Genomic DNA, 22,870 nt, shown 5'->3' with positions numbered 1-22,870 from the left:
GTGGAAATTTTGAGCAGTTCAGAGAACCGGCAAATACCACCTCTAACTGGCACCAGAGTCGGATGGGAATGGAGATTTTGCAATATCCTTCCCCCTGGACTGGAGTGGGAATGGAGATTTTGCAGTATCCTTCCACTGGAGTGGGATGGGAATGGAGATTTTGCAGTATCCTTCTCCTGCCACACCCACCAAGCCACGCCCACAGAATCAGGGGAAAAAAAGTTGGATTTCACCATAGAATAGAGTAGAGTAGAGTAGAGTAGAGTAGAGGAATAGAGTAGAGTAGAGTAGAGTAGAGTAGAGGAATAGAGTAGAGTAGAGTAGAGGAATAGAGTAGAGTAGAGTAGAACAGAACCATGAAATGGAATGGAATGGAATGGAATGGAATGGAATGGGATGGGATGGAATGGAGTAGAGTAGAGTAGAGTAGAGTAGAGTAGAGTAGAGTAGAGTAGAGTAGAGTAGAGTAGAGTAGAGTAGAGTAGAGTATAGAGTAGAGGAATAGAGTAGAGTAGAGTAGAACAGAACCATGGAATGGAATGGAATGGAATGGAATGGAATGGAATAGAATAGAATAGAATAGAATAGAATAGAATAGAATAGAATAGAATAGAATAGAATAGAATAACTTTATTGTCACTTGAACGTACGCTAATCGGCATACATCAAAATGAAATTTCGTTGCATACAACTCTCAAAGGGTCACCACCTGCAATACACACTACATGAACATGACAAAATAAATAAATACAAAATTATGTATATACCGACATATATTATATGACACAGAGAAATAATACAGTCTAGTTCGGACAACTTACTACAGGTAATCCTCTATTTACAACCGCAATTGAGCTCAAAATTTCTGTTGTTAAGTGAGACATTTGTTAGGTGAGTTTTGCCCCATTTTACGACCTGTCTTTTTTTTTTTTTTTTTTAATTTGATTTATATGCCGCCCTTCTCCGGAGACTCAGGGCGGCTTACAGTGCATTCAGCAATAGCCTTCATACTTTTGTATATTTATACAAAGTCAGCTTATTGTCCCCACAAACTGGGTCCTCATTTAACCTACCTTAGAAAGGATGGAAGGCTGAGTCAACCTTGAGCCTTGGAGAGATTCGAACCAGCAGTAAATTGCAGGCAGCTGTGTTAATAACAGGGTGCTTTAAACCACTGTAGTACCAAGGCTCTTGCCACAGTTGTTAAGGGAATCACTGCAGTTGCTAAGTTAGTAACCCAACTGTTAACTGAATCGTCAGAAAATCGCAAAAGGGGATCGCAACGGTCATAAATATGAGTCAGTGGCCAAGCGTCTGAATTTTGATCCCGTGATCGTGGGGATGCTACAAAGGTCGCAACTGTGAAAAATGGTTGTAAGCTACTTTTTTCAGTGCCATTGTAACTTTGAACGGTCACTAAACGAGCTGTTGTAAGTCGAGGATTACCTGTATGTAAGGCTCAGAAAACACTTGGTAGATGTGCAAACTGCCTGTTATCACATGTATTAAATTACATATATTGTAATTTCCCTTTATGGTCATATTAACATCCATTTCCTGAAATGTTTTCCTTTTATATTTTGGGGTGAAAGAATGTTTGTCATCCAGCATTCACAGGAAGCATTGATACAGACCAGGGGTCAGCAACCTGCAGCTCTGGAGCCGTATGTGGCTCTTTCACCCCTCTGCTGCGGCTCTCTGTCACTCAAAATATGCATCACAACCGCCACTGTGCGACACCCACCGGCACGCGATGTATTGAGCTTTTCAACCCTCCAATAGGCCAACCATGAATAAATCCAAGAAAAGAAAAGTTTCAGAAGAAAACAGAACATTTAATTCGATTACATCTGCTAGTTTTGTGGCCGCTTAAGAAATAGGCAGGCACAGGAAGGGTTTTGTGGCTCCCGGTGTTTTCTTTTCTGTGGGAAATGGGTCCAAATGGCTCTTTGAGTGCTTAAGGTTGCAGACCCCTGACATAGACAGATGAGCCACGGTGGCACAGTGGTTAGAGTGCAGTACTGCAGGCTACTTCTGCTGACTGCTGGCTGCCTGCAATTTGGCAGTTCGAATCTCACCAGGCTCGAGGTTGACTTAGCCTTCCATCCTTCCGAGGTGGGTAAAATAAGGACCCAGATTGTTGGGGGCAATAGGCTGACTCTGTAAACCCACTTGAGAGGGCTGTAAAGCACTTTAAAGTGGTATGTAACAGGGTGGATTTGATTTAAATCGAGTTGATTTAAATCATGATTTAAATCATGATTTAAATCACTAGTAAAAAGGCTTGATTTAAATCAACTCGATTTAAATCATAATTTTTAAAGAGCAACTGTCATCTCTGCTACTCCTTTGACCCACTGTTGACTCACCGATAGTCCCAGTGTTGCAGAATATACAGCCTCGTGCTACATAACTAAGCTCCATTTCATGCTGAATAAACTAAATTATTTATGTATCTTAAATAGAAAACTATCTTACGATAGATTTTTACCCCAAAAGTTTTTTATTAAAATAAATTCGATAAAAATAAAAAAATCCGATTTAAATCAAAAAAATCTGATTTTTTTGATTTTTTTAAAAAAATCATTGATTTTTATCCACCCTGGTATGTAAGTCTAAGTGCTATTGCTTGAGAAGGAAGGAAGGAAGGAAGGAAGGAAGGAAGGAAGGAAGGAAGGAAGGAAGGAAGGAAGGAAGGAAGGAAGGAAGGGCCGTGATGGCGCAGTGGTTGGAATGAAGTACTGCAGGCTACTTCTGCTGGCTGCCGGCTGCCTGCAATTGGGCAGTTCGAATTTCACCAGGCTCAAGGTTGACTCAGCCTTCCAGCCTTCCGAGGTGGGTAAAATAAGGACCCAGGTTGTTGGGGGCAATAGGCTGACTCTGAAAACCGCTTAGACTGGGCTGTAAAGCACCGTAAAGCGGCATATAAGTCTAAGTGCTATTGCTATTGTGTTAAAGAAAATCAGAAGGCTGAAGGCAGGGAATACAGGTAGTCCTTGACTTACAACATTCACTTAGTGACCGTTCAAAGTTATGACGGTGGCAGTGTCCCGGGGTCATGTGATCCCCTTTGGTGACCTTCTGACAAGCAAAGTCATATGCGATAGCCAGATTCAGACCAATTTTTTCCAATGTGCTTTCTTAGGGAAACAGGGTGGAGAATGAAATGTAAAACTATGAGCAGAGCTGAAACGAATTCCTATTATGCCCCACAATTGCAATATTCTGGATTCTTTTCTTAAATCGTAATGCCTAGAACTGTAATGGAGAACCTATGGCACGAGTGCCACAGGTGGCACACGGAGCCATATCAGTGGGCACGCGTGCTCAGCTCCAGCGCACATGTGCGCTCCGGCCAGCTGATTTTCGGGCCTTCCGGGCCGACCAGAAGTCAGGAAACAGGCTGTTTCCGGCCCCTGGAGGGCCTCCAGGGGGCAGTGGGGAAGGCCGTTTTCGCCCTCCCCAGGCTCCTAGAAAGCCTCTAGGACCACCTTCTGCCACCGATAGCCTCCCACCAACCAGTACGCGCCCACAGAGAGGGACTCCTCAGGGTGCCGTCAGCCAGGCAATGTCGGCTGGCGACCCCCAGGGGGAGGGCCTTCTCTGTGGCAGCTCCTGCCCTCTGGAACGATTTGCCCCTGGAGATACGAAGGATATCGGATCTCCGGGTTTTTCGCCGTGCCCTAAAATCTTTTCTTTTCCATCAAGCAGGGCTGGCATGAACCCCCCCCCCCTTTTTAGTTTTTTAGCTTTTAAATTGTCAAAGGGGTTTTAGTTTTCAATGTTTTAAATTTTTTGGGTCACAGTTATTTAATTCTTTTAATAATTTTAAATTTTGTATTGATATGTGTTTTAGTTCTGGCTGTGCACCGCTCTGAGTCCACTTGGAGAAAGGCGGGATATAAATTGAATAAAATAAAATAAAATAAAATAAAATAAAATAAAATAAAATAAAATAAAATAAAATAAAATAAAATAAAATAAAATAAAATAAAATAAAATAAAATAAAATAAAATAAACAAACAAACAAACAAACAAACAAATAAATAAAAACGGGCCTACCGGGCCCACTGTGCCATCATGTGCCAAAAGCGGGGAGAGTGCGGGTGCATCACACGTGCGTGCATGGGGGGGGGGAGTGCATAGAATTATGGGTGTGGGCACGTGCATGGATGACCCCCCCCACGCTCCCCCCACTTTTGGCACACAATGACAAAAAGGTTAGCCATCACTGGCCTAGAATTTGAACTTCAGCCCTTCATATTTTGATGAAAAAAGCAACATTTTGACATTTCAATCCCAATCTGGATGTCTACGTGATCTAAACTGAAATGCCACCCTTCAACATCCTTGGTAGATATAGAGTCAAGTCAAATATTCGTGGTTTTTCCAAAATGGACATAGGGACTCAACAAACATGAGATTTCATTTCAGCTCATCTCTCAAATCAGGCAGCTGCTGGGAACCACTGTGTGGATCAGATATCCCAAATTAATTTAAAGGAAATTAACAATGTATGCCTTCAAAACTCCTTACATATGGGCTCATTCTGAGACTACATAAATTGCTTCTAACCAGTGGTGGGTTTCAAATTTTTTTACTACCGGTTCTGTGGGTGTGGCTTGGTGGGTGTGGCTTGGTGGGCGTGGCAGGGGAATTAATACTGTAAAATCGCCATTCCCACCCCACTCCAGGGGAAGGATGCTGTAAAATCTCCATTCCCTCCTGATCAACTGGGACTTGGGAGGCAGAGAATAGATGGGGGTGGGGCCAGTCAGAATTTTTACTACGGGTTCTCCGAACTACTCAAAATTTCCGCTACCGGTTCTCCAGAACTGGTCAGAACCTGCTGAAACCCACTTCTGCTTCTAACCAATATTTCGTATATCACGGCACCCATATCTCTTGGAAGGCCTGCCAATAAAAGCTGCAGGGTAATTTATCAGTGTTTTAAAAATGTAAAAAGTTAATTAAACTTGAACTGGACACCAACAAATATATGTTTGTAAGATCGCCATCATCGTTTCCCATTTCCGCTGCATATATATATATGACTTTTCTAGTCAGGGTTTTTCCTACGTAAATCATTACGTAAAAATTGATTTACGTAGGAAAAACCCTGACTAGAAAAGTATTGCACATATAATCCTACGAATAAAAGAACAAAATAAATATTTGACCTTTACAGGGAGGAGTCATAAAATAAGGGTGTGGCTGGCTGAAGAGGCCTTATAAGGCCGAAATAGATCTATCCCAGTCTCCCTTAAGTCTCTCAGCAGACAACACAAAATTTCTGATAAAGCCTGAAAGTGGTGATTTGAGATATCACCCAACTATGGCAATACAAACATCTTGATTTATGTAGGAAAAACACTGACTAGCAAAGTATTACACATATAATCCTATGAATAAAAGAACAAAATAAATATATATATGAGATTTGTTTCAGAACTGAAGAAGCTTCTTAGATGCAAAGCAAAATGTTTTCAAGGGAGAAAAAACCCCCAAGGAAGTCCAGTTGCCTTTTTGGAAAAACACCTTTGGGACGAACCTGTCTCCCCTTTGCATGCCAACTCTTCTGACTTAGAGATAAATGTAAATTTGCTGGATATGAATACACCTTTTCAGCAAGGAATATGTCATGAAAAAAAGGAAAGATAAAATAGAGACTGGGTGTTCTTCTAACCTAACTCTTCTTCTTTCCCCTTAAACCTGGTTTTAACCGCTAATTTCCTTTATGTGTTTTTTGTGCCTTCCTCGTTTGAGTGCACCCTTGTTTAAAATCTATAGGGAGCTTCTCCCTGCCTCAAGTCTAATGCATCTAAATTCCCCCTTTCCACTAGGAATCGGTTTTCAGTGGCTTACGCAGCTCAGAAGCCCTGGCTCTTGAATGCGACGGTGGAAGAAAACATCACCTTTGGGAGTTCTTTTAATAAACAGAGGTAAAGATTTTACATCGGTCTCTTTCTAACTACCAACAGTGATAGAATTCCTGAACTTTTTCTAGATTCAACTGGGACTTGCCATTGCTAAGTGGTGCAGTCACACGATGTTTTGCTTAACAGCTGCCTTGTTTAAGAATGGAAACTTCAGTCCAATTAGGGTCATTAAGTAAGGACGACTTATCCTAGAATTTAGAATAACAGAGTTGGAAGGGACCTTGGAGGTCTTCTGAACTGAACTGCCCACGGAAATGCATAAGATCTCCTACCTCCGTGTATTTCGCTGTGCCCTCAAAATCCTGCTGTTCCGCCAGGCCGGGCTATCAATGTAATGATTTTAAATTGGATGTTTTAAATTTTTGGGGTTTTAAATATGAGCCGAAATTATTTAATAATTTTAATTATTTTATTTTTAATTTAATAGGCTGTACACCGCCCTGAGTCCTTCGGGAGAAGGGTGGTATAGAAATTTATTTATTTATTTATTCATTCATTCATTCATTCATTCATTCATTCATTCATTCATTCATTCATGCATTCTAGTCCAACCCCCCCCCCCCCCCCCGCTTAGGCAGGAAGCCCTACACCACTTCAGACAAATAGCTATCCAACTTCTTTTTAAAATCTTCCATTGGAGCATTCACAACTTTTGCATAATTTTTTTTATTTTTATTTCTCATAAACATATTTAAGTGTACAGTCTCTTATCCATCATTAACCATTGATCATTCATCTTATCCTTTAACTTTCATTTTTATTTGTTCTGGGGCTGCTCTTTTACCATTTCCTCTTCTTTGTTTTCACAACTTCTGGAGGCAAGTTGTTCCGCTGATGAATTGTTCTAACTGTCAGGAAATTTCTCCTTAATTCTAAGTTGCTTCTTTCCTTGATAAGTTTCCACTCATTGCTTCTTGTCCTGCCCTCAGGTGCTTTGGAGAATAGCTTCGCTCCCTCTTCTTTGTGGCAGCCCCTGAGATATTGGAAGACTGCTATCATGTCTCCCCTAGTCCTTCTTTTCATTAAACTAGACATACCCAGTTCCTGCAACCGTTCTTTGTGTGTTTTAGCCTCCAGTCCCCTAATCATTTTTGTTGATCTTCTCTGCACTCTTTCTAGAGTCTCAATATCTTTTTTACATTGTGGTGACCAAAACTGAATTCGGTATTCCAAATGTGGCCTTACCAAGGCATTATAAAGTGGCATTAACACTTTACGTGATCTTGATTCTATCCCCCTGTTTATGCAGCCTAGAATTGGCTTTTTTGGCAACTGCTGCACACTGCTGGCTCATATATTTAAATGGTTATCCACTAGGACTCCAAGATCCCTCTCACAGTTACTACTATTGAGCAAGGTCCCACATATACTGTACCTGTGCATTTTGTTTTTCTTGCCTAAATGTAGAACCTCGCTTTTTTCACCGTTGAATTTCATTTTGTTAGATAAGGCCCAATGTTCAAGTCTTTCAAGATCCTTCTGTATCTTAAGCCTTATCTTCTGGAGTGTTGGCTATTCCTGCCAGCTTGGGGTCATTGGCAAATTTGATGAGTTCCCCCATCTATCCCCTCGTCCAAGTCATTGATGAAGATGTTGAAGAGTACTGGGCCTAAAACAGAGCCTTGGGGTACCCCACTGCATACTTCCCTCCATGTAGATGCAGTTCCATTGAGGACTACACATTGAGTGCGGTTGGTCAGCCAGTTATGAATCCATCTGGTGGTGATGATGTCCGTACGTGTAAAGATAAATATTTCCCTGTCAATCATGTCCAACTCTCATCTCTGTTTCTGTTGTGGCTCCGTTGCCTGAGCCTGGGCTATCGACAGATGCAGACTCTGAGAGTGAGGGGGAGGAGTTGGCAAGGCCTCCCTCTCCAGGACCCTCCTCTCTGGCAATGCCTCCGGAGGACACCGAAGGCCAAACGATAGGCTCAGAGCCAAGCACGTCCCTGCAGCCACAGGTGGACAGCCACGAGGAAGATAAGTGCTGGCTGGACCCTCGACAGAGGCGCAGGGAGAAGCGTGCACAGCAGAGGGGAAGGCGTGCCAGAGATTAGCTGAGTCACTCGACCACACCCCACAGGGTATATATGTGGGTGTAGTGGCCGGTTCAGTTTGTGACGAGCAAAAACTGGAAATACTCCATGATCTCTGCGTTACTGGACTTTGCCTGCTTTATCGGGCTGCATTTGGACTAATCCTTGTATTATTGACACTCTGCCTGTTTTATTGGAATGCTGCAGTCTAATCTTTGTTTTGTGTGAGTAAAATCTGAATTGGCAGCTAGCCACTGGGTTGCTGCCAGCTTTATCATCAAAGAGTTTTGTCGTGTGGCTTAACTCCGGGCCATCTGTGGGGGTGTGTGCGTGGTACGGGGACAGAACAGTTTCTTGGCTGAGGGACCCCGTGTTGTCTGAAGACAATTTCCATGACCATGTGGCCAGCATAGCTAAACAGAAAGGCTCATGGAGCTCTGTTACCTTCTCACCAAAGTGGTCCTTGCCTTTTGCATGCTTTTGAACTGCTAGAAGAGCAGGAGCTGGGGCAAGTAATGGGAGCTCACCCCATTGCCTGGAGCTCAGGCGTCTTGAACTGGGGCTGTCAGCATCTCCAGCTGACAAGCTCAGCAGGGGTGGGTTCTAAATTTTTTTACTACCGGTTCTGTGGGCGTGGCTTATTTTGTGGGTGTGGCTTGGTGGTCATGTGACTAGGTGGGCGTGGCTAGCTGGTCAGGGTCATTTCTGGAAGGTCCTTACACTTACGACCAATCCTTGCACTTACAACCTGACTCATTTGTTTGCTTTTAACACTGATCAGCTGTAGGACAGCCCTTTGAAGCCCCCCGGCAAGAGTTTAAACAGTTTTTTTCCCTCTAGTCATCAGATGGGACTCAGGAGGCAGCAATAGATTGGGGGTGGGACCAAATAAAAGGTAAGAATAATGTGGGGGGGTGGGGGGGCGGGGGGGAGAACCGGTTCGGTGACGTCATTTTGTCACCGCTACCAGCTCGGCCGAACCGGACCGAACCAGGAGGAACCCACCACTGAAGCTCAGCATCTTTAACCACTGAGCCATCGGGCCCCCTGGATTACAGATAGTCCTCAATTTAACAACATTTAGTGACCATTCAACATTATAACGGCACTGAAAAATGTGACTTATGACTTTTTTTCACATGCAGCATCCCCACAGTCACGTGATCAAAATTCAGATGCTGGGCAACTGACTCGTATTTATGACGGTTGCAGTGTCCCACGGTCATGCGATTCCCTTTTGTGTCCCTTCTGGACAAGCGAAGTCAAAGGGGAAGCCAGATTCACTTAACAAGCGTGTTAACTAACTTATCAACTGCACTGATTCACTTAACAACTGTTAAAGAAAGAAAGGTTGTAAAACGGGGCAAAACTCACTTAACCAATGTCTCGCTGAACAAGAGAAATTTTCGGCTTAATTGTGGTCCTAAGTGTATTTGTAGCAACAACCATTTCCATCTCGAAGCCGTGAATCTGTAGGGATAAAATCACCGACAATACCTGGTGCCATCATTCAATTTTTCTTTTCTTTTCATCTTAATAAGATTGGGTGCAGGCCAGGGCATCCAGAACAGTGGTGAAATCCAATTTTTTTTACTATTGGTTCTGTGGGCGTGGCTTCGTGGACATGGTGTGGCTTGGTGGGTGTGGCAGGGGAAGAATACTGCAAAATCTCCATTCCCACCCCACTCCAGGGGAAGGATATTACATAATCTCCATTCCCACCCCACTCTGGGGCCAGCCAGAGGTGGCATTTGCCGGTTCTCCGAACTATTCAAAATTTCCGCTACTGGTTCTCCGAATTACTCAAAATTTCCGCTATCGGTTCTCCAGAACCTGTCAGATCTGCTGGATTTCACCCCTGATTCAGAAGATGACAAATCATCATACAAGCCAGTCAGTACTAAGACATTCTTTTAAAGTCCCATCCTTCCCTGCAAATTTTCTCTAAACTACATCCCCCCTTGCCTCGTAAAATGTGAAGTGGTGAGGCAATGCATTTGCTAAGATAACCTTTCCCTGTTTGCAGACTCTGTCAAAAGCTCTTGTAAGCCTCTCTTCCCTCCCCTCACTGCGTTCTCTGATCCTAGAAAGTGTTTTCCAAAAAAGGAAATAATGAAGTGGAGGATGGGAAAACATCTGCATAGTTCCTGAGAGGAAAACAGTAAGAGTAGGTTAATATAAGTAGCCCAGTACTATTGATTTAAAACTTAGTGCAACTGATCCTAATTCCTGATGAGCAGTGGTGGTATTCACTTACTTTCCCTACCGGTTCGCAAATGTGAGCATGCGCACCCATGTGCTCGCTTCACTCGCATGTACCACTTCCGCGCATGTGCACGGCCTTCCGCGCATATGCTCTGCTTGCACACATGCCTTCCATGCATGTGCCCCGCCTCAAAAACATGCCTAAATAGGATGGCATAGAGCCGGGGTGGGTGAACGGGCCCATCCGTGATTTCTTCTGCCGGTCCGAACCGGTTGAATACCACCTCTGCTGATGAGGGTTATCAGTCATAACAAGGGAGCTGAGGCTGAATTTAAAGTTTATGATATCAGTTCCAAGGGAGAAAAACAACTGGAAAGAAGGGAAGTCATACATTTAAAAATAAAGACTCATTAGAGTACTTCTGCATGAATGCTATCTACACAGGATATGGTTTCCGATTCCCAGACTCTCCTTCTGCACAAAAATTATTTTGCTGCCTGCCCATCCACCCTCTTTTCTTTTATTCCATGTTTACTGTATGTTTAATTTCGAGGAGGGGAGAATCAGAAGGAATATAACTATTTTTTAACATTTGAGAATCACAAATCCTTTTTCCTAAGTCACCCAGAATGTTACCTTCATATCCTGAACAGAGGTGGGTTTCACATAATTTTACCACCGGTTTGCCACGCACCGAAAATGTGAGCGCATGTGCAGCCTTCCACGCAGGTGCTTTGCTCACGCACACGGCTTGCATGCATGCACACGGTTTAGAAAATGTGGCTAAATAGGATGGCATAGCACCAGAGTGGGTGGGCAGCCCCTACCAGTTCTCTCCGAACCGGCTGAATACCGTTCCGAACCGGCTGAATACCACCACTGATCCCAAACTTCAATCCTGGCTCACACAACAAGCTCTGATTGCTTAATTCATCCATGTCATGGGTTGAGACAATACATGAAGCCGTAAACTCAACATTCAGGCTTCATTAAGCCACCCAAAAAAGACCCAGGTTGAAACAAATTGAAATGAACCTGTACAAATGTTAAGCTCTTCGTCTGACTTAAAGGTAGTCTTCAACTTACAACCATTCATTTAGTAACCATTCAAAGTTGCAACGGTGCTGAAAAAAAGCCATTTATGACTGCTTTTCACAGTTACGACCATTGCAGCATCCCCATGGTCATGTGATCAAAATTTGGATACTTGGTAACCGATTCATATTTATGATGGTTGCAGTGTCCCGGGGTCATGTGACTATTTTTGCAACTTATGACAAGCAAAGTCAACGGGGGAAACCAGATTCACTTAACAACCATGTTACTAACTTAACAGCTGAGGTGATGCTATGTCATGTAGTTTTACAAGTCAGCTTAACGCATTGTAAGCCGCCCTGAGTCTCCGGAGAAGGACGGCATATAAATCAAATTAAAAACAAAACAAAAACCCAACACCCAGAAGCAGACTGGGAGACAGTGCAGGTCACGGAGCATTTAAAACAAGGTTTCTCAATCTTGCAACTTGAAGATAGGTGGACTTCAACTCTCAGAATTCCCCAGCCAACATGGCTGGCTCAGGAATTCTGGGAGTGTTCTGCCCCGGCTACGGACCCCAAAGAACGCAGCACACACAAAGTCTGTAGAAACCTTAGTTTACTAAATTAAATTATTTTTCAAATAAAGGCTGTTAATTAACTTTCTTAACCGCCTACAAGAATCCAAAGAATAAATAATCGTAATCTTACTATATTTGGCAGAAAGCCCAGAAACAATTTGCAGGAAACTGATAAGAGAACTAAGATCCAGATGCGAAGGAGAGTGAACGAAGTTGTTCCCTGCAAATTGCCTCAGTTGTCGTCCTTCCTTAAATAGGCTAAGGGAGTGGCCAATTAGCCCCAAGCCTTACTCTCGAGGACACCTCCTCCTGAGGAGCCACTCCTGCCTTTTGGCAGCTCTGCGCGCCCGTGCATTGAGAAGAGGCTCCTCCTCTTCTTCCTCTTCACTTATAGGAGCTTCTGGAGGTTCTGAAGGCCCTGGCTGAATCCCTGCCTCTGGCACCACATCTTCTCCAGCCTCCTCACTGTCTGACTCAAGTGCCAGTTGCACAGGCTGCTGGCACAGCACCACACCAGCCTCCTCGCTGTCGGAATCAGCTACGAGCTGCACAGGCCGCTGACGGGCCACAACAGGGAGTTGAAGTCCACAAATCATAAAAGGGCCATCGTTCCCCACCCCTGTTTTAAAACCCTTCAGTCTTCTCTGGACCTCATGCTTTGTTTCTAATATTTCTTCCACAGGTACAAAGCCGTGACTGATGCGTGTTCTCTACAACCTGATATTGATCTGTTGCCATTTGGAGATCAGACAGAAATTGGAGAAAGGGTAAGTTAAGAAGGAATTTGCCATTGCTATTTTTCGGACACTCCTGCATTATTGGGAGACCTGGAGTGTATCCCTGCTATTGTTCAAGCTACCTGTGGATGTCAGGTTGATTTTATGTGGTCCCTCTGCAGGAGATCATTTGAGACCTAGGGTCCAACTAGATTGAGGCAGTGTATGTATTTAGTTACAAATTAAAAATTGCCTCTTCCTTGTGGATCAGGGGTGGGGAACTATGGTCCTTTTATGGATTGTGGACTTCAACTTCCAGAATTAGAATGGATTATAAGAGCCTGGCAACCATCAAGGTCATCACTGCAGGTGCTGGAGGAAGAGATGGACTGTTCCATAACAAAAGGGGATCTTATAACTGGACAATGTGATCACTCAGGGGTAGGGAGAAAGGGAAAGTATTGTTTAACTAAGCAAGGCTTTGCATGGGAAAACCAGAGCTGGTTTTGATTCTTCAGTACCAAAATGGTGTATCCAATAAAGTTTTACTTTTGGGAATTCAAAGCTCCCGAGAGTGTTTCCTTTTTTGGGGTTCACTAGTTGGACTGTTGACACCCTGACTGGAAGGACAGATACTAAAGCTGAAGCTCAAATACTTTGGCCACCAAATGAGAAGGAGGACTCCTTGGAAAAGACCCTGATACTGGGAAAGATGGAAAGCAACAGAGAATGAGATGGTTAGATAATGTGATCGAAACAATGGATATGAATTTGGGCAAAGTCTGGAAGACAGTGGAGGACAGGGGAACCTGGCTGACTGTGGTCCAAGGATCAAAAAGAGTCAAACACAACAACTAAACAACAACAATCCCTGCTAATATGCCAAGATCTTCTTTATCCTCTTTTAGACTGTTCACACTTTAAGTTTGGTAGCCAAAAACATTGAGATTGAATAAACCAATGTCATATAAATTTAGGAAGAAGTTTAGTTGTAGGAAGGTTTTTTTAAATAGTTGTTATTTTTTCAAGGGCTTGCCAGTTAAAGATGCTGCAATGTTTGGGCAGTCGACTGAAAATTATGGTTTATTATACCCTTTAGGGAATTAACTTGAGTGGAGGTCAACGGCAACGTATCTGTGTCGCTCGAGCGCTCTACCAAAACACCAATCTCGTCTTCCTGGTAAGTGAAAAGTATTTAAAAGAGGCAGAAGGCACTTTCAAACCAGGAGAAAGGAGAATCTAGGTTTCATACAAAATGCTTTAGATCAATGTTTCTCAACCTTGGCAATTTTAAGACGTGTGGACTTCAACTCCCAGAATCCCCCAGCCACCCATGGTCTTAAAATTGCCAAGGTTGAGAAACACCGATCTAGATTACCTTTTCAGCCTGTTCATTGGAAGCAGTTGGAGGATGATTTGAAGACAGGCCTGAATGCAGAATGCAGGTAATCCTCAATTTACAAGCATTTTGTTGTGGCCTGTTGGCTGTCAGCCCCTCTAGCAGCCGAATCAGAGGAGGAAGAGCAGGCATGGGAGTCAGAGTTAGCATCAAGGCAACCTGAGAGCTCCGAGGGGGGAAGAGGGAATGGAGTTGGCAGAGAGAGAGAGACAGAGGTGGAGCCTGGGCCATCCATCAGCCCTCAGATGGAGAGTCAACAGCCCCCAGGACTGGAGGTGGCTGATGAGGAAGAGGAGGAACAGCTGGGTCCAGTGCCTGACGTGCAGATGCGCAGAAGGCAGAGGAGAGGAGAGCAGTGGAAATCTATGGGCTGGTCCTTTGGGACAGAAGAGCCACCGCTGCTAGCGAAGCCCCACCCTAGCTCTGGGGACAAAAGGCAGGGAGGGGAGATAAATAGATGTGGCAGACAACTATTCATCTTCTGGATGGACTTGTTAGACTGCGTTGAGAGAGAAACTTTTTGCCGGGGCTGCCAGCATTCCTAATAAAGGAATCTTTGACTTACCTTCAGAGAGTTTGTCGTGTTTGGGGAGCTGGGTCAGAACACATTTGTTTAGTGACAATTTGAAGTTACAATGGCAAAGAGTGACCTACAACCAGTCCTCGCATTTACGACTAATGCAGCAGCCACATAGTCACGTGATCAAAACTCCATGCTAGGTGACTGGCATGTATTTGTAATGGTTGCAGCATCCCAGGGTTAGGTGATCGCCATTTGTGACATTAACCTTTTGTTAATTTCCTGTTTGGAATTCCAGGATGACCCATTTTCTGCCTTGGATATTCACCTCAGTGACCACTTAATGCAAGAAGGTATCCTGAAGTTCCTGAAAGATGACAAAAGGACACTCGTCTTAGTGACTCATAAACTACAGTATTTGCCACATGCTGACTGGGTAAGATGGATGGATGGATGGATAGATGGATGGGCAGAGAGCGACAGACAGACAGACAGACAGACAGATAGATAGACAGATAGACAGATAGACAGACAGACAGACAATTATGGATGGATGGACGGTCAGAGCAATAGATAGATAGATAGACAGACAATTATGGATGGATGGATGGATGGACGGACAGAGATAGATAGATAGATAGATAGATAGATAGACAGACAGACAGACAGACAGACAGACAGACAGACAGACAGACAGACAGACAGACTGGATGGATGATGGATGGATGGACAGATAAAGCAACAGACCGATAGATAGCTAGATAGACAGACAGACAGACAGGCAGACACAAGGATGGATGGATGGATGATGGATGGATGGACAGATAGAGCAATAGAGCAATAGATAGACAGACAGACAGACAGACAGACAAGGATGGATGGATGGATGGACGGATGGATGGACGGATGGATAGACAGATGGATGGATGGAGGGAAGGACGGACGGACGGATGGATGGATTGACCCAAAATCCTCCACCTGGCTTTCATGGCCAAAGGGGGACTGGAATTCTCCCAATTTCTAACTCACTAGACTAAACTGGCATTACGACAAATACGTCTGTAGCGATGAAGACAAGGGTAAAGGATTTGAGTAGAGTTTTTCAAATCCTACTTGTATCTCCTGCATGCCTCTAACCCTATCACTGAGCTATGGGTTTCAAGTAAAATGCGAAGACTAAGGACGGGGGCAACATTTTGCTTCATCAATTGGGTACAAATCGATTCTCACATTTGTGGTGCGCTAGCAGGAGTCATGGGTGAATGAGGTTGGGTCTCCAAATTCATCCCTTCTGGACAAGTTTCATGGCTGAAAGAAGGTCTTTCGTTACTGACAACTGGAAAAGAAGGCAACTAGTTAAAAAAGACATCCTTGATAGAAAAGTGATGTTAATCTATGCTGTGTCCTCTCAGGTTTGTTATGTGATAATAATAAAGTGTGTTGATTTAACACACTAATGCATAGACTCCTAATCTCCCAGAATCTTTGCAGTCTGGCATCATGGGGCAGTTGTGAGGCCAACAAGGTCAGCACTGGTAGATGGATCCAGATGCATCCCACTAGAGCAGGGGTGTCAAACTCAAGGCCCGCAGGCCGCATCCATCCTGAGGGACGCTTAGATCTGGACCTGGAAACAGCAAAGGACTGGCCTGCATCCCTCCCGAGCTCCTTTTTCACTGGCAGAGGGTTGCAGGCAGTGATGATATTCAGCCGGTTCTATCTGGTTTGGGTGAACTGGTAGCGGCAGGAGGCTCCGTTCACTCGACCGGACATAATCACATCCCGTTTTTGATTATCTGCACATGTGTGGAAGGCCCCTGCGCATGCACCAGAGGCCCTGCGCATACATGCACACTCACATTTGCGAACCAGTAGCGAAGGTAAGTGAATACCATCCCTGGTTGCAGGAGGCTGTCGCAGCAGAAAACAGAGCTCGGAGCCCATTTTCACTGGCAGAGCGCTTGGACTACCATAGGCGCTCCGAACAAGTGACGAGCTGGCCCTCTCCACCCTGCCCCCCCCCCAAGATCAAACACAATCCTGATGCGGCCCACAATGAAATTGAGTTTGACACCTCTGCACTAGAGTTTTTATAATCTGACCCACAGATAGATTGCCAACAGCCTAATTAGGCAAATATTTATGAAATAGCTTTCATGATTTCTTTCTGAAGTGTTTGACACCCATCGATAGAAGAGAACATTTATAACTCGGCTGCAAATGTTCTCTTCTATCAGCTTCCTGCAAGGAGATCCAATCGGTCAAACCTAAAGGAAATCAACCCTGTGTCAAGATGGAAACACTTTGCTTCTTTCAAACCTAACTCTTTTCAACTTGCCAATGAACTGGGGGGGAGGGAAGGGGGAAAAAGAATGCTGAGAATGTGTGCGTGGGCTGTGAAAGCCTGGCAACCATCAAGGTCACCACTGCAGGTGCTTGAGAAAGAGACGGACTGTTCCCATAACAAAAGGATGTCTCATAATTGGACAATGTGGTCACCCAGGGGTGGGGAGAAAGGGAAAGTATTGTTTAACTCAGTAAGCTTTTGCGTGGGAGAACCAGAGCTGGTTTTGATTCTTCAGTACCAAAATGATGTATCCACTAAAGTTTTACTTTTGGGAATTCAAAGCTCCTGAGAGTGTTTCCTTTTTTTTGGGTTCACTAGTTGGAACAGCTGATTCCTTTTTAATTCTTAGATCATTGCCATGAAAGACGGCACTGTTCTTCGAGAAGGGACCCTGAAGGACATCCAGATTAAAGACGTGGAGCTGTACGACCACTGGAAAACTCTCATGAATCGTCAAGACCAGGAATTGGAAAAGGTAAATATGAAGAGCGGGAAAATGAAGGCCTGGTTTGATCCATACATGGTGACATTCAGTGACATTTCTACCCAAATCTTATTCATTGGAAGTATCTCGTTTTTAATCTCCGATGACCTGTGAAGGTTGCGATGTTCACACACCAAGAAGCAAATTCAAGTCCACCATTGTCAGCTGAAATGCATGCGAGCACTAAAGTTGTAAATTGCCGGTATAATAGAAGAGCTATCCACTATGTTGTCAGAATATATACAATCTCTTTGCTCCCTTGGCTGGACATCATCTTCTTCAGACTTTTTACTCAATCTCAATCAGTATAGAGCTGGAAGGACCTTGGAGGTCTTCTAATCCAGGAGACCCTATACCTGTGATGGCGAACCCATAGCACATGTGCCGGAAGTGGCACGCAGAGCCATCTCTCTGGGCACACCAGCCATCACCCGTCGCTCTTCCAGGTTCACGCACGTGGGAATCCTGGAAACAGGAAGAGTAGCTGCAAGAAGCAATGGATGGAAACTAATCAAGGAGAGAAGCAACCTGGACTTAAGGAAAAACTTCCTGACAGTGAGGACAATTAACCAGTGGAACAACTTATTTATTTATTTATTTATTTATTTATTTATTTATTTATTTATTTATTTATTTATTTATTTATTATATTTCTATACCGCCTTTCTCCCGTAGGACTCAAGGCGGTGTACAGTCAAGAAAAATATAGATACACAAACATCATAAAATTGCTAATTAAAATTATTACTTAGTTTGGTCAATTAAATAAAACCCAGAATTAGATAACATTTTAAAAAAATCATTCACATGTTCATATGTTTAGCCCCGCCTGTTGGAACATCAGGGTCTTGAGGGCACGGCGGAAAGCACGGAGATCAGGGATATTCCGTATCTCCGGGGGCAGTTCATTCCAAAGGGTTGGAGCCCCCACAGAGAAGGCCCTCCCCCTGGGAGTCGCCAGTCGGCATAATTTGACTGACGGTACCCTGAGTAGTCCCTCCCTGTGAGAACGAACTGGTCGGTGGGAGGCTATTGGTGGCAAAAGACGGTCTCGTAGGTACCCAGGTCCTAAGCCATGGAGCGCTTTAAAGGTGATAACTAACGCCAGCTGATGTTTGTGCGCACATGCACGCCAGAAACCGGAAGACTAGGTGGCCAGTGCACATGCATGCACCGAAAACCAGAAGATCATCTTCCCAGAGCGTGCATGTGCTGCTCCCGCATAACCAACGCTGCCCTATACCATTTCAGACAAGTTACTGTCCAGTGTCTCCTGGAAAACCTTCAGTGATGAAGCACCCACAACTTCTGATGGCAAGTTGTTCCACTGGTTAATTGTCCTCACTGTCAGGAAGTTTTTCCTTAAGTCCAGGTTGCTTCTCTCCTTGATTAGTTTCCATCCATTGCTTCTTGTTCTGAGTTCAAGTGCTTTGGAGAATAGCTTGACTCCCTCTTCTTTGTGGCAGCCCCTCAAATATTGGAACACTGCTATCATGTCTCCCCTAGTCCTTTTTCTCATTAAACTAGACATACCCAATTCCAGCAACTGTCCTTCCTATGTTTTAGCCTCCAGTCCCCTAATCATCTTTGTTGCTCTTCTCTGCACTCTTTCTAGAGTCTCAATGTCATTTTTACATTGTGGCGACCAAAATTGGATGTAGTATTCCAAGTGTGGACGTAGCAAGGCATTATAAAGTGGTATTAAAGAAGAAGAGGGAGACCTCCCACAGTAGGATTGTAAAGTCTGGAATAGAAACAAAATAGGGGTTGGATCAGGGGTGAAATGCTCCCGGTTTGGACCGGTTTGCCTGATCTGGTAGCGATGGCGCCGGGTGGTTTGGAGAACTGGTAGCAAAAATCCCTGCCCATCCCCAGCTGAGCCGCGCGATCATCAGAGGCTTTTCTTTTTACTTTTAGAAGCATTTTTTCTACAACCTCTTCGCCAAAGAGGTTGTAGAAAAAATGCTTCTAAAAGATTAAAAAAAAGAGCCTCTGACGATCACAGCTGAGCAGCGTGATCGTCAGAGGCTTTTTTAAAAAAACTTTTAAAAGCAATGCTTTAAAAGTAAAAAAAAAAAAAAAAAGATTGTCCGCCACAGCTGATCGGTACCTACGAGACCGCCTTCTGCCACCAGTAGCCTCTCACCGACCAGTACGCTCCCATAGAGAGGGTCTTCTCAGGGTGCCGTCGGTCAAACAATGTCGACTGGCGGCCCCCAGGGGGAGAGCCTTCTCTGTGGGGGCACTTGCCATCTGGAATGAGCTCCCCCCGGAGATACGGAGGATCCCGGATTTGCGCACTTTCCGCCGTGCCCTCAAAACATTCTTATTCCAGCAGGCTGGTTTGGCCTAACCTCCCTTTTAATTGCTTTTAAATTTGTTTTAAATTGGGGTGTTTTAAATTTGGTTTGGGCCAAAGTATTTAATGTATTTTTTAAATGGTTTTTCAAATGGTTGTACTATGTGTATTTTATCTTTTGGCTGTTCACTGCCCTGAGTCCTTCGGGAGTAGGGCAGTATATAAATTTAATGAATAAATAAATAGATAAATAAATAAATAACCCCCCCTCCCACGCTGTTTTACTTACCGCATGCCTCCTTTTGGCATGAACTGCTCATGCGCACCTCGCATTTGGTGCGTGCCGCGCACTGCGCATGAGCAGCCAACGAACTGGTAGTAAACCGGTTCAGATTTCACCACTGGGTTGGATCTCCCCATCAATTTTGAGAAGATTTGAGAGGATGACAGAGGATTCTTTAGGGATAATAAACCAACCCACGCCTCACGTTGAAATGGTGCTACAGATGTATTTGTCATATAGCCAGTTTAGCCTAGTACGGGGTCTGCAACCTTAAAGAACCATTTAGACCCGTTTCCCACAGAAAAGAAAACACCGGGAGCCACAAAACCTGGGTGGGCGTGGCCAACTCGACATCACTCACTTCTACCAGTCACATGACCCCCCCCCTCTAGCCACGCCTACCCAGCCGGTCATTAGGGCAGAGAACCAGTTGTTAAAAAACACCGGGAACCACAAAATCCTTTTGACATCTCTCTCTCCCCCCTCCCTCTCCCCTCCTCTCTCTCCCTCTCCGTCTGTATCTCTCTATGTCTCTCTCTCTCTCTTCCCCTCTCTCTGTATCTCTCTGTCTCTGCCCTGGCCGCTTCTCCATCCCCCACCGTCGCTCTTACCTTCTCAGGCCAGGCGAGGAGTGACTGGGAGGGGAGGGGCCAGCCAGTGCTGGGATCACCTGACAGGGAACCACAGCAGAGGGCCCAAAGAGCTGCATGTGGCTCTGGAGCCGCAGATTGCTGACCCCTGGCCTAGTAGGTTAGAAATTGGGAGACTGTGAATTCTAAAAGTCTTTCTACTGAATTTTTAATGCCCCTATGCAGAATATGGAAGCTGATCAAACTACTCTAGAAAGGAAAACTCTCCGAAGAGCTATGTACCCGAGAGAGTCAAAAACGCAACTGGAGGATGAGGATGAAGGTAATGCTGGCGTTATTTTGATTTGTTAAAAAAAGATATTTATGTACAAAATATGCACTTAAGCCATAAACATCGGGTGATGGTATTCGGCCTTCTAGGTCTCATACACACTTGCTATGAATGACTTTCTAGTACGGTAAGTTGTATTTCTTCAGCAGCTTAAAGGCTAAAATAGGTGGTCACAAGAAAGTGGAATGTAGGTCCCTCTGTCCTTAAGGCTTAGGATTTTGCTGATCTAATTGTGGCTCAAAACAAAAGCTAAAAGGATTAGAACTGATTGGTACTTGAATGAAAGACCACTGTAGCAGGGGTGAAATACTCCTGGTTCAGACCGGATTGCCCTATCCAGTAGCAATGGTGGGGGGTAGTTCGGAGAACCGGTAGCAAAAATCCCTGCGCTCCCCCCCCCACCGTGCCCAGCTGAGCCGCACGATCATCAGAGGCTTTTTTAAAAAAACCTTTAAAAGCATTTTTTTCTACAACCTCTTCCGATGAAAAAATGCTTTGAAAAGCCTCTGATGATCATGCGGCTCAGCTGGGATCCTCAGAGGCTTTTCAAAGCATTTTTTTCTGCAACCTCTTGGCCGAAGAGGTTGTAAAAAAAATGCTTTGAAAAGTCTCTGACGATCCCAGCTGAGTTGCCTGATCGTCAGAGAGGCTTTTCAAAGCATTTTTTAAAAAGCCTCTCTGATGATCCCAGCTGAGTTGCCTGATTGGCAGAGGCTTTTCAAAGCATTAGAAAAAATGCTTTGAAAAGTTAAAAAAAAAATAAGTTGGCCACGCCCACCCAGTCACATTACTCCCCCCCACCAAGCCACGCCCACAGAACCAGTAGTAACAAATTTTCCATTTCACCCCTGCACTGTAGGCTACCTGGGAGGTCAAAAAGACAAAAAACCCAGTGAGAAACAACCTACATTCTGTTGCCATGAAGATACAGGTAGTCCTCCACTTATAACAGTTCATTCAGTGACTGTTTGAAGTTACAACAGCATTGAAAAAAGTGATTTATAACTGTGTTTCACACTTACAACCGTTGAAGCACCCCCATGGTCAGGTGATCAAAATTCAGGCGCTTGGCAACGGATTCATACTTATGATGGTTGCAGCGTCCCGGGTGTGTGTGTCATGTGATCCTCTTTTGCGACCTTCTGACAAGCAAAATCAATGGGGAAACCACTTTGTTGCTTTGTTAGTAACTTTGTTACTAACGAGCACACGCTCCCGTTGCGAACCGGTAGTAAAGGTAAATAGAACCCATCCCTGATTAGCACCTCACTTGATCTTGATTGAATCCCTCTGTTAATGCAGTTTAGGATTGCACTGGCTTTTTTGGCTGCCACCACACTCTGCTGGTTCATATTTAGCTGCTTGTCCACTAAGTGTTGTGGCCCGTATGCAGCCTGTGAGGCTGGTGGCTGATTTGGACAGTGAGGAGGCTGGTGTGATGCTGCGCCAGCAGCCTGTGCAGCTGGCGCTCGAGTCGGACAGTAAGGAGGCTGGAGAAGATGTGGTGCCAGAGGCGGGGATTCAGCCAGGGCCTTCAGAACCTCCAGAAGCTTCTTTAAGTGAAGAGGACGAAGAGGAGGAGCCTCTTCTCGATGCACGGGCACGCAGAGCTGCCAAAAGGCAGGAGTGGCTCCTCAGGAGGAGGTCTCCTCGAGAGTAAGGCTTGGAGCTAATTGGCCACTCCTTAGCCTATTTAAGGAGGAATGCCAACTGAAGCAATTTGCAGGGAACAACTTCATTCACTCTCCTTCGTGTCTTGATCGTAGTTCTCTGCAAATTGCTTCTGGGCTTTCTGCCAACCGTAGTAAGATTAAGATTATTTATTCTTTGGATTCTTGCAGGCATTTAAGAAAGTTAGTTAACAGCTTTTGTTTGAAAAAAAAACACACTGATTTTATTTTAGTAAACTAAGGTTTGTACAGACTTTGTGTGTGCTGCGTTCTTTGGGGTCCATAGCTGGGGCAGAACACTAAGACTCCAAAATCCCTCTCACAGTTACCGCTATTAAGCCTGGTTTCACCCAGTCTATAGGTGTACTTTTGGTTTTTCTTGCCTAAGTGTAAGACTTTACTTTTCTCTACATTGAATTTCATTTTGTTAGA

The 22,870-nt window shown here is 44.4% G+C and overlaps 1 protein-coding gene across 9 annotated transcripts in view; it reads left to right on the top strand.

Annotated features, from left to right (window-relative positions):
* Positions 1–22,870, top strand: part of ABCC9 (ATP binding cassette subfamily C member 9) — a 124,417-nt gene that overhangs the window by 53,295 nt on the left and 48,252 nt on the right. For all 9 annotated transcript variants that reach the window (XM_087872989.1, XM_087872985.1, XM_087872987.1 and 6 more), the window contains 6 exons: positions 5,845–5,943; positions 12,482–12,566; positions 13,615–13,695; positions 14,733–14,870; positions 17,131–17,256; positions 20,663–20,759. In XM_087872989.1, the coding sequence (XP_087729115.1) occupies positions 5,845–5,943; positions 12,482–12,566; positions 13,615–13,695; positions 14,733–14,870; positions 17,131–17,256; positions 20,663–20,759 (626 nt within the window). The remainder of the gene's footprint in view (positions 1–5,844; positions 5,944–12,481; positions 12,567–13,614; positions 13,696–14,732; positions 14,871–17,130; positions 17,257–20,662; positions 20,760–22,870) is intronic.

This window comes from Pantherophis guttatus, chromosome 7 (assembly GCF_059756535.1).
Source record: "Pantherophis guttatus breed Tessera chromosome 7, ASM5975653v1, whole genome shotgun sequence".
In the NCBI taxonomy this organism is placed as follows: Eukaryota; Metazoa; Chordata; class Lepidosauria; order Squamata; family Colubridae; genus Pantherophis; species Pantherophis guttatus.
Note: the sequence above shows the minus strand (reverse complement) of the source record. Positions and strands in the feature narration are given on the sequence as shown.